The 12793-nt window shown below is 44.3% G+C and overlaps 1 protein-coding gene across 3 annotated transcripts in view; it reads right to left on the minus strand.

Annotated features, from left to right (window-relative positions):
- Positions 1-3983: 3983 nt before the first annotated feature.
- Positions 3984-12793, minus strand: part of PBX1 (PBX homeobox 1) — a 220071-nt gene continuing 211261 nt past the window's right edge. For all 3 annotated transcript variants that reach the window (XM_083506829.1, XM_083506827.1, XM_083506830.1), the window contains one exon: positions 3984-9757. In XM_083506829.1, coding sequence (XP_083362955.1) covers positions 9665-9757 — 93 coding nt within the window. In that variant the 3' untranslated portion in view covers positions 3984-9664. The remainder of the gene's footprint in view (positions 9758-12793) is intronic.

Raw genomic sequence — 12793 nt, forward strand, 5'->3', positions numbered from 1 at the left:
TTGAGATTTGTAAAGTTCACCTCGTTCTTTTCCCCAGCGACAAACTGTCAAGCTAACAGGTGAGTTAAGCAGCTAAGCGAGTTTGGTAGCAGAGCAAGGAGACTAGGGCAGACTGCCCTTTGATCCAACCAATCTCAAGCTCCCAAGTAAACTCACTGGTAAACAACATGAACAGATACGCAGTTAGAAACCCAGAAACTGTGCTGTGGTTTTCCCGCCAGCAGATTGCACTGTCATATGTACGGCTGTCTGCCTGCTGGACAAAGGTTGTGGGTGAAGCGAACCCTAGCCTTTAGGTTTGTTCCCTTGATGCCAAGATGGCTGAGCTGGAGGAGCAGAAAGAGGGGCAGAGCAGTTGGTGGCAAGGCCTTCAGGGACATGATACCTGTGTCGCTCTCCCAGGATGACAGCATCCCTGCTGTCATGAAGAATGAGCGTCTCTGGAAAGAAGGCCACCACTCTGAGGAAGACAGAAACGATCCCTTAGAAGGGACCATTTCCTTGGGAGATGAGCAGTTATCCTCTCAGGCTGAGGATATTCCTCTGGGTGGGGTGAAGGGATCTTATCAGTGGGCGATTCAACCATTAGGAACACAGATTGATGAATGCGAATGCTCATCATTCAGGCTGGCATGAATGACATGGGGAAATGTTGTCATGAGGACCTGGAAGTGAAATTTAGGTTGCGGTGACGATGTTGAAAGCGAGAACCTTCAAGGTAGCTTTTTCTGAAATGCTACTGGTCCTTCATGCAGTGGTGTCGCATGGGATGGGGGAGGGGTGCAGAGAATGCTATTAACCCTTCATGTCCTGCCCCACCTAGCACATGGCATTTGCCTGTCAGCTGGCGGGTGGGAGCAGGGGGACATGGAGGGTAAAGAAAACCCTCTGCGCTCACCCAGGGACTTGTGCCCCCCTCCCAGATTCTGCGCCCAGGGTCACAGCCCCCACACTATGCCCTGAATTCAATATAAATGTGCGATTGCCAAGAAAATCTAACACAGTCACATTTGACTTCAACATAGGAAGCTTCCTCAAAAAGATATTGGGAAGAAGGAACTTGGCTGCCAAGAGGGTCAAATCACGCCAAAATGATTGGGAGTTGTTTAATACCACAATATTAGAAGCTCAGCTATACTGTATACCACAGATTAAGAAAGGTACCACCAGAGCAAAGATAATATCAGTGTGGTTAATGTATGGTTAGCAAACAGAGTCAAACAAGCTATTCGACTCTAGTAATTAGAGTCGAATCCCCGTGGCGGAGTGTGCTCCCGTTGCTCGGTCCCAGCGCCTGCCAACCTAGCAGTTCGAAAGCACCCCTGGGTGCAAGTAGATAAATAGGGACCGCTTTATAGCGGGAAGGTAAACGGCGTTCCGTGTGCTGCTCTGGTGCCGGTTCGCCAGAGCAGCTTCATCACGCTGGCCATGTGACCCGGAAGTGTCTGCGGACAGCGCTGGCTCCCGGCCTCTAGAGTGAGATGAGCGCACAACCCTAGAGTCTGTCAAGACTGGCCCGTACGGGCAGGGGTACCTTTACCTTTACCTAATTAGAGACAAGACAGCTTTCTTTAGAAAATGGAAGTCTTCTCCAAGTGAGGAGAATAAGAAGGAGCAAAAACTGTGGCAAAATAAATGCAAGCAGACAACAAGGAATGCTAAAAATAACAATCTGAGGAGCACATTGCTAAAACATTAAGACCAACCAAAAAAGTAAATAATTAGTAGCAAGGGACTGGCTAAAGAAGCTGTTGCACCTTTGAATGGCAAGGGCATCAAAGGTGAGCTGGAGGAAGATAAGATGACAGAGAAGCAGAATGAATTACCGTATTTTTCGCTCTATAACACGCACCCGACCATAACACGCACGTAGTTTTTAGAGGAGGAAAATCCGTAGGCATGCCACCCGTAGGCATTTCCTCCATAACACGCACAGACATTTCCCCTTACTTTCTAGGAGGAAAAAAGTGAGTGTTATGGTGCAAAAAATACGGTACTTGCGTCTACACATGGGCAGATATAGGGCAAATACTGTGCTGAACTGGACTGATTTTGGATCCATTTAACAATGTGATCCTGTGAAGGCTGAGGGTTTGCTCCAAAAAAGAATTGGGCGATGAGAAAGTTAAGAAGAAAATCCAAACTTTTGAGGGGCAAGGGCTTACAAAGAAAGCAGAAAAAAGGTTCTCTCTTAAATATACTTGCTCAGCTCTGCAACTATTCACTTCCAACAGGGCACCATTTCTCCCCACAATGTCATGACGTAGCGTCACTCCAATGGGAGACTGTGAGAGAAAATGGCAGCCCCGAATGCAAATTGTTTCAGATTGCATTTTTAATGGAAAATGCTCCCAACACCTGAAGATCCCTAGAATTTCTCCTGCCCCATGAGAAAATGGCTGAAATCCCCTCTCTCAGTTTTCCAGAATGAGAATGGGATCATGAACAATGAATTTCAACGGGGACAAATGTTAAGATCATACACTTAAGACATGCAAAAAGGATCTAGGGGTCTTAGTGAACCACAAACTTCACATGAGTCAACAGTGTGATGCAGCAGCAAAAAACCCCCAATGCTGTTCTTGGCTACATCAACAGAAGAACAGGGATCTGATCATATTATGACTCAATTCTGCCTTGATCAGACCCATCTGGAGTCCTGTGTCCCGTTCTGGGCACCACAATTTAAGAAGGATATTGACAAGCTAGAACGTGTGCAGAGGAGGGCAACCAAGATGATCAAGGGTCTGGAAACCAAGCCTTTTGAGGAACCGCTGAGGAAGTCAGGTATGTTTAGGCTGGAAAAGAGGAGACTGGGAGGAGATATGATAGCCATCTAAAAGTATCTCGAGGGCTGTCACATGGAGGATAAAGCAAGCTTGTTTTCTCCTGCTCTGGAGGGTAGGACCCAAACCAACAGCTTCAAACTGCAAGAAAGGAGATTCCAACTAAACACCAGGAAGAACTTTATGATGGTAAGAGCTATTTGACAGTCGAACAGACTCCCTTGGAAGGTGGCAGACTCTCCTTCCTTGTTAGTTTTTAAGCAGAGGGTCGTCATGGATGCTGGAGTTGCATTGCAGGGAGTTGGACTAGATGAAACTTGGGCCCCCTTCAAACTGTACAATTCTATGCACAAGAGGAGGTAGACTTCCCTTTGATCTCAACTCATCACGAGAAATATAGTGTAATGATGTCGTGGCGCTACGTCGACAGAAGAGTTGGCTACATTGCAATGCCAATCAGCACAAATAAAGGCCACTGCTTTGCTTTAATTCTGAATGGTGTTGGTGTACGCTCTTGTTGCTAAGGCACTTGGGCCAATACTTTCTGTTTCTTGTTTGTGTTTTGTACCGTGGGGATTGAAATGGCATAACAGGGAGCATCAACCTGGTTGTCTTCAGCAATGGGACATATCTGGGGATATATTTATGTAAAAGCGCTGACGGAGGGGCTCCGCTTTTTGAGAGGCACAAAAGGCCCCCGCCCTTCCCAGCTCAGCTCTACTTAGTTTTAATCAGTGCTTTTCTTCTGGAAAAAAATGGGTGCTGGTACTGCATGTCCTTAAGCAGCCCATGAATAAAACATTGCTTTTAACATTATCTGATGCATTGTAATTATAATGGCGGCTGTCATGTGTGTTTGGCAAAGTGTTTATTTCTTCATCTGTGATCCCAAAACTATGTTACTGGCAATTAAGCTAAGCAAGATAAACTTGCAAGTGTTTTACTGCCGGGTCACACCGAAGAACAACACATTAACTTATTTCTGCTGCTGGAAAAAGCTTGCCTGTGAATTAAGACTGACTAGGACCTGCAGCCAAGCCATTAAGATCAGTACTTACAAGAAAGGCAGGATGAAACTAAATGTAAAATCTGCCGTTTAATCTTAAACACTTGAGAAATGTCGAGTCTCGGTGCTCCTTTGAGCATTTGAAAACTGGATTTCTGCTAGATTGTATTTTAAAATCTATTATCTTGTTTCATGATCGTTTCAGCCTTGGGTAGTTGGTGTGGCCTGGAGTCAGGATTTTGAAGGCTCAAGTGAACCCTAGTAGATCAAAGTGAGGAACTTTGGGTGGCTTATTATTATTATTAGTACTATTAATGAAATTTCTATACCTGCTTGCCTATCACCCCTGACCCTCAAGGAGTTAACATAAGCAATATGGCTAAGTGATGCTTAAAGGAGATACTGGGGTTCACATATCTCAGAAACCTCTGACCTTGAAACCCTATTGAGGTATGCAATCACATGCAATTAACGGCACATGATAGCTCAGTCGGTAGAGCACGGGACTCTTAATCTCAGGGCTGGGGGTTCAAGCCCCATGTTGCGCTAAAAAAAATCAGCACCGCTGGGGGTTGGACGAGATGAATCTAGTGGTCACTTCCAACTCTGCAATTTTATGATTCTGTGATGCAGAATGGGGGCTGCACACATTTGCCATGCCCTCAAGTCCCCACCCCAATGCTATCTGTAGGTTTGGGAGGATGTCTAGAAGAGGGCAGCCTACCAAAATGCATTGGTTGGCCCTATGAGCTGGAACCCTGAGCACTCAGCAACCTGCCCCGATACAGACTTCCTCCCAACCGCATGGATTGCCACAGGGACATGACAGCTTGAGGAGAAGGAGGAGCTTGGGTAGCCCGGTTCTCAATTGAGTGTGCTGCTCACTAATCCCAGATGAGGTTACTTAGAGGTGAGGGCAAGGCACATTGTAATCAGTGTTATTATTACTTGTTTATTCCGGAACTAAGTCCCTGGATTAAACAGGTTTTCAAGGGCTCACTTGAGATGACCTAGGCTCACGGTGGCCAAGATGATGGAACGTGGGAATAGAAGGATCTTCAGTCCATGGAATGTTCAAAATTCTCAGGTATGGATCTGTGTTGGAAACTGAGATATGAAAGCTAGGAGCTAAATGGCACCTTAAACCTTGGTTATTATGGGCACAACAACGGAATGTCTAGGCGCTTTCTTTTTTTATAACAAGAATAGAAAGCTGGAAATGAATGAGCTGCAGCTAAAATATTATGTTCTTTTTTCGCATGGTCTAGTCCTTCCCCTGCCCACCCCCACTAATATTCTTGAGAGGGTCTCTTCTCCAGTCTTCAGAGAGTAGCTGGAAGTGGAGAGGCAGAAAACGGTCCTCCTTTCCTTCCACTCTGCAGTTTTTATCTGAAATCTTAGGCGCAGTACTGCGCCCAGAGCTCATAAACTGCTTGCGCTAATGAAATTCCGTGTCGCAAAACGCGCCTAGAACAATGGGAGTTTCGAACACTGGTATGGATAGGAAAGGATTTGCATTTTCACCCAACAGGCAGTGGATTGAGACACTGGCCCACCTTTGCTTTTCAAAAAGGCTGTCGAAGAAAGCCAGTTGTTGGGTAGGGGTTTAGATTTCCCAGGACTGCTGAATTTTATCCTCATTAGGGAGTTCCATGCAGCAGTCCTCAAGAAACGTGCTTCATAATCATATTCAACAAATCATTTCAGCAATCACAGACTGAGGTTTAAGTGAATTTCAGGCATGTACTCAAATGTTTTGCTAGTGTCCCACCTTTCAAATTCCATGCTCATTTTTGTACTTTCACCTTCAGCTTAAGCAACGAACTGATGTATAATAATAATATTTTTATTAAAAGAACAAATCATGCAAATACAGGGGAAAATAATTAGATGGTTTTTTTTTTGTTTTGCTTTTTGCTAATGAAGCTTTTCACATCACTTTGAATATAGTAAAAAGGTTTAAGGAGTGAGGAAGCAGGGAAGATGTTTTTTTCAAGGCCGTAGTCTGACAAAAAACAAAATTGAACCAAGGGTCATGCCCTGTTGAAATGAACTGGAGCTGCGCAGGAAATTCTGTGGTGCAGCTCCCCTTCATATCCATGGGACTTGCCCTGGAGAATCTCCCAGAGGATTGGGCCCTAAAATAAAAGCTCCTTCAAATAATGCAAAACAGAGAATGGAAAAGAAAAATAACTTCTGGCTTTCAAAGTTAGTAAACATAAAGTATTAGGTGTACCTATTATGCTCACTATTCCAACCATTTTTAAAAGTTTTACAAAATGAATTACTGTCACTTTTTTAAAAAACATTGTGTAACAGGAAATGAATGTGCACAACTCTACACTTTTCTAGCATTCTTGAACTAATTCACAAATGCATGGAAATAATAATTAAAAAAATGGAAACAAAGGAAGGTTGAATGTAGGTAGTTTGGTGTTAAAAACTATACAGGTATGAAGAGCTTGTTTGCCACAGTAAAGACAGGATGGGGGGGCCTGTCCTTTGATGCGTGCTATGAGGGTAACTTTTTATTTTATTTTTATTATAAACACTATTAAATTCAGACTGCTTTTTTGGTTTTTTTCCCTTTATCTGAATATACAAGAACATTCATTATCAAATGTTCATTATCATCAATACTACAAAGAACGAGACACAAATCGCAAGAAACAATGGAAAATGTTAATAAAGCTGAAAGATTTGAATTTTTTAATTTTTTTAAAATTTTTAAGTTTTTTTTAAGTTTCTGCAGTTTTTAATTTTTTTTGTTTTTGGTATCGAAGTCGGGGTTTTCTGGGCAGAAAATAATGAAGCAAAAGTGTATGAGAAAAAGGCAGCTCACAGGTAATCAAAATAACCAATATTAATAATAATCCATATAATAATAAAAATAAAAATAGTAAATCTGGATATGCAGAGAACTACTACCAGTGTACGTACCATTAAGGAGTTAGTACCGTATACCATGACAGACCAGAAGGAGGAAGATATGTTGTTACAGGCAGATAAATGCAGATCCATTTCTCTCCCCTGTCTCTACTGCCACACAAGTGAAATGATAAAATTCAGATCCTTGTCCAGTACGAGGTGAAAGTAGTGAATGTTACTGCACAAGACTATCCACCTACACATTTAAATGGGGCTTGAATAAGATTTGCTTTCCAGTGAATTATGCCTCTTGTTCACACATTACAGCCGATGATACAATGGTCCACATGAACATTGCAAGGAGAGATACGGAGTAAATAGCATACAAGAAACGCAGTTCATCAAAACTATGCTAATTACATCAGGAAACTGAATACAGGCATTCGCACTTCCTCAGAGGTATCAACCACCTCGGGCGAACAAATTGTTGGCTTTAATCTCAAGTGCGTCCAGTGGGTCAGGAAAATAAGGACTCGGTGGAATAATGTTCTGACTCGATATAAGGAAGCTTCATAGAATGTTCACAAGGGAAGGGGACACAGCCTGCAATCCTATGCACACTTACATGGGAGTAAGTCCTATGGAATTCAGTGGGACTTGCACCTGAGGATGCATGCACAGGATTGCACCAGCAAAATCCGCTTCGCCCCTCCTTAGCAGCTACAAAGCACTGAGGTGGGTGGACCAGAGCTTTTTGGAGCATCTCAGACTTGGCTTTTTTCAATTTGCATTGATCAGTCTTGGCTATTTGCCACCTCAGTCTTCTTTTCTCGGATGATCACAACATAGACAGAAGCCCCCTAACTTCACACACATATTCACCATCCCAATTACAATGGGCAGGGAGACTTGGGAGTGCTAAGGAGCTTTGATCTTCATGGAGCGATTGTGAGTGTGCCGCTCTAGAAAACATCTTAACCACAGCTTCAACCCACCCTCTTGAGAAGAAGTGCCATCGTAAGGCAACAGATGTTGGGCGAGATCATGCAATTCTTGAGGCTCTCAGTTGCTTCCTACTTCTTTGACTTACCACTAGCATGCCATGGCCCATAGCTGAGATGGTTTTGTATCTCTTCATCCCTCCAGAGGTGTGAAAGAGCACTTGAGACATATTTTCACAGCCTCCATACCATCAAAGGCCCAAAACACTTGCATATTTCAGGCTGTCTGGCATACAATCCACTGGGAAATGCTTTTGAGCAAGCCTCATTGAAATGTCTGTCTGTCTGTCTGTCTGTCTGTCTGTCTCCCTCTCTGCCATCTGGGCCAACTACCTCTTTTTGCTTTGTGGGAGGAGGGCTTTGTCTGGGAACAGGTAATAATTTAAATCCGGCATGCAAATATCTTTTCTCAAAATTTGCTAGCCAAAGAGATATCTGTTTTAAGGGTTTTTGTGGGTCCAATATGCAAGCCAAACTAGTCTGCCTATTTCCTTATTATTTATTTTTCCACTAGGAAAATGGCGAGTCAAACTATAATTCTCTTTTTCAAGATCAAGACATCCGTAACCATTTTAGCAAGGATCCATTCACAAACCTGTAAGTAAGGTGTGAAGCTACACAAGCCCAATCCCTGTTTATATGTGCACCAGTAAAATACAATGTGCATCCTAGGACCTTAACATCAGGAGCTGGGCTCCCACTTTCCTCTCCCTCTTAACAGATTTTTTAAAATATATAATTTGAATACTGCTTATATGCCAAAATGGCCTCTAAGCAGTTAAATGGCAAGATAAGAGTGTATTCAGGGCTGTGGGTATGTTGCGATTTCTGCAGCTTCACTGTGCAAGCCCATAGTTGGGTGCCTTGCTTAGAATGTCGCATCTCGAGAAGTTCAGATGTCGTTTTTTATAAACCAAGATTCTAAACAGCATGACTGTGCACAAACACTAGGAAGGATGTAGGCAATAGCTGGATAAGGCTCAGAAATATGAGGGTAAAATGCTGAATGCCTCAGTGCTGTGCATGGCTCCCATCGCTCTGCCCTTATCCAGTTTCCCCTACTTTCCCCTAATTATTGTAAGCTTTCCTACAAAACCCCTAAGCATTTTCCCTGCAAATCTTTAAAACACAAATATTGGAACTGGAATAAATTATGCAAATTGACTTCATTTGCATTGCTTTATTCCAAGCACCAAACGTGAATTTCCTTGGTGCGAAAGCATGCGCAGCCCTAATTTTACAGCTCTGGGGTGGGGGTGCAGAATGGGAAACAGCGGCAGTGACCAATGGCAGGAGACGTGATTGGGGCTTGATACAAGGCACAACGGGATGGTAAGAAGTAGATCTGCCCGCATTCTCCTGGTCATCTTGGTTATATTGTGGCATGTTGTGGACATACCTTTGCAGTACCCGAATTGCATTTATCCAACCTGTAACGGGGAATATCCTGGAAGGCAATTTCATCAAGGGTTCAGGGTCTTAAGAAGAACAGACAATTGTCCTTACATGGAAGAGGAGGAGGAGGAATGGCGCCCAAAAGGCCAGGGGGAAGGGCTTAGGTGGCTCCTGCAAAGAGGTAGTGAGAACATCAGAGAAACAGAAGGAGGTGGATGCCAGATAGGCTGGAGGGAGGTAAAGGCTGACTCCTCAAAAGGAAGAAAAAAAAGATATCATGAAAATGCACAAATACTTCAAGAGGCTGTTTGTTTCCTTCAGGCTGAAAAAATATTCTGGTGTGAGAGAATGGGCGATGTAAAAAGGAGTAAAAGGAGAGGTGGCTTCTACCCAGAAAAGAAAGGGAAGAGAGTATAAAGTAGTGTCCAGATTGGCTGAAAAAAAGCATCCCAACCGAGAGAAGAGAAGGAGACTCTAGCTGTGTCTGCCGATCAGCTCTGGATCCAGCCTGATGGCGTCAACATTAGGAGAGAAAACCCCTCCCTTCTCGGCCCCCACTTCTGCCAGGTGCAGGGTGGGGCAGCCAGGGATGCCGGATTGCTGGGAGATCAGTTGGAGGTATCAGAGTGAACGCTGCCAGGGCCTTCTGTGGGGGAGGTCACTGACGAAGGAGTTGTAGCATCCTGCCAGCCTCCATTAGCCTAGAAGGAACAGAGAGAGAGCTGTCAGTCACTTTCACAACAAGGGGCTCAAGCCCCCAAAAGCTTTCCCAGCAGGAGCTCCCCTCTCACTAAGGGGATGACGGCTGTTGTTAAGGTCCACAATGCCTACGCTGGGATCAGCCGCATTAGTCGTGGGTGACAGTTGTATAAAGGATGACAGTTACCGTATTTTTTGCTCCATAAGATGCACCTTTTTCCTCTTAAAAACTAAGGGGAAACGTCTGTGCATCTTATGGAGCGAATGTGTGGTCCCTGGAGCTAAATTGCCGAGTGTGGCACGCTCCTGAGCTGCTCTTTGGGGCTGGCAGGGGAAACCCAGGCTGTGCAGCACTCCCTCTAGCTGTTCTGGCTTCTGCCAGGGGAGCCCTGCGGAGGCTTTGCGCGGCTATCCCTGGCTTTTTGCAGGAGGTGCGTCTTATGGTCCGGTGCGTCTAATAGAGCGAAAAATACGGTATTGAAAGGTTGATCCAAGTAAGAATAACTCATTGTCATGGAGCATAAGCTTCTGTTGTTAGTCTACTTTGTCAGATGCTAGAAGTGGAACCGCAAAGCAATATAAGCCCATTAACAAAATGTTGGTTCTCAGTAATGCTCACTTATTTTTGGAGGTAGCACATATTGCACGTGATAGCGTAAGATACATAATAAGCAGTGCTTTTTTTCGAGAAAAATAGGTGCCAGAACTCACCATGGTTACAGTAAGTAGCCGGGCGACTCAGGGAAGCCCTGAACAGATGCCGGTTTGACACTGCTGTGCCCATGGAGGTGCCAAAATCTACAGCAAGCTGTGTCCCTAGCTGGTTTGGGCGTCTCACCTGGTTCTGGTGCAGGTCAAATAAATGGGCCCCAGCCTCCCTCATTCTCTGAGATTCCAATGGGTGGCTAGGGCAGCTCAGAAGGGCCCTTGCACTAATGTGCGCAACGATAGAGGCCTGGCCGGAAAGCTTAAAGCCTGCTGCTGTTATATGGGAGATGGATTGAAGAAAAGGAAATATGTCTTGGCCCTGCCCCATAGCTTGACCAATTGGGGCTAGGAGCCTGGTGCTCCTCGACTCAGTTCTTATATACCTGTTCCATGAATGCTAGTTCATAAATTATTGAAATGCAGCCCCCGCCCCCCGGAAATCCAGAGCGAGAGTATCCCCAAGAGAAGGCATGGGGAAGAGCCCACCATCTCTCTAGAAACTAAAGAAGTCCAACCAAATCTCATTGCTAGGCCATGACAAGATGGGAGCAGTAACCTTACTGATTCTCGTTCAGGGCCATGGTTGAGCTCACTCAAGAGGGCGTACACACACCTTGAGCGTAGGGTATGCAAGAGTTATTGTTTTGTTGCTGATCCAGTTTAAAAAGGAAATAAAGCTCTGGATTTTTGCTATCTCAAAATCTGTGCCTCATCTTCATTCCCCATTGTAGTATACAAGTATATTATTTCAGTGTGTCAAAAAATGGTCCAAAGGATTATGACAGCCATATCTAACCAACCAAGGATGCTAAATCTGTAACACGAGAATTTTCAAATGGTTAAGCAGCCTGCACTATAAGCTAGGGCGCAAATTCACTAGAAAAACTCACTAAAATAGCCATTTATTTCTCTCTCTCACTCACATATACACAGAGGGACTTTCATATTTTGAAATCCATGCTTTCAGTTTTTGTGTTAAAAATATACAATTTTAAGATTTCAAATGCACGTTGCAAATTCCAAATATATCTTCCATTTTGGAGATACACATCAGGCAGGTGTGTCAGGGGTGCCAACTTGAATAAAATATGGGGCGGGGCTTGCAGGTAAGCCCTGCCCCACATAATTGATCAACTTTTGGGGGGGCGGCCCCCTCAAATATTTTATTGGAGGGGAGAGACCCCTCGGCCCCCAGGAATTAGCTCCTTTGCTGTCATTTGACAATTCAGCCTCCCCTCCCCAGGACATTTTTGGAACTAGAATATCCTGCCTGCCCTTAAATGCAAATTTCCAAGAGGAACATTTACGTGCTTAAAGGTAGGAAGAGATGAGGTATAAATATAGAATAAAATATATTGACCGGAATTCAAGTTCCTGCTAAAAAAGTAAGGAAACTGTATTTCCAGAATTTTTGTGCAGTATAACGCATACCATATTAGAAACACCGAAATGTGAACCACATGTTCCTAATGAGCTGAATTGTAGAGGACTGGTGGCAAACCAAGGTTGGCATGCAGAGAAGTCGTATATAAGCTGCTCTTATTCTCAAGTCCTCATTCATCCAAACGTCCAACTACAGCAAGAAAAAGTGTTGTGTATGGATCTCTCAGCTTAGACCTGTTCACATATTAAATGCACAAGACAGTTGGAGAAGATGGTAGCTCATGAAAGTGAGAAGCTAACTGTGATTTTCTGTGAGTTCTTTCCTCTGGTCTAATGCTACTCATGTGAACACGAGTTATGTGAGCAACTGAAGGTACAAGAGGGCTCACAGTGATAACATAGGTAAAAAGGTAAAGGACCCCTGGACGGTTAAGTCAAGTCAAAGGCGACTCTGGGGTTGCGGCGCTCATCTCGCTTTCAGGCTGAGGGAGCCAGCGTTTGTCTGCAGTTTTCTGGGTAATGCGGCCAGCATGACTAAACCGCTTCTGGTGCAACGGGACACCGCAATGAGTGCCAGAGTGCATGGAAACACTGATTAACTTCCTGCCACAGCGGTAGCTATTTATCTACTTGCACTGGCGTGCTTTCAAACTGCTAGGTTGGCAGGAGCTGGGACAGAACAATGGGAGCTCAAACCGTCGCGGGGATTCAAACCGCTGACCTTCTGATCAGCAAACCCTAGAGGCTCAGTGGTTTAGATCACAGCGCCACCCGTGTCCCATGATAACATACCATTGTAGCAGCAGTAGTCATTTTATTACAATCAATGACCAGTATCAAGACAAAAACATGCTAAGGTTCCGGAAGTTATTCCAAGGTTTGATACTGACCATTTCCCAGCCACACGGCAGTTAAACATACAGCTGAGTTCTTACAGCTTAAAGCAA

This window comes from Podarcis liolepis (assembly GCF_965112155.1).
Source record: "Podarcis liolepis genome assembly, chromosome: 6".
In the NCBI taxonomy this organism is placed as follows: Eukaryota; Metazoa; Chordata; class Lepidosauria; order Squamata; family Lacertidae; genus Podarcis; species Podarcis liolepis.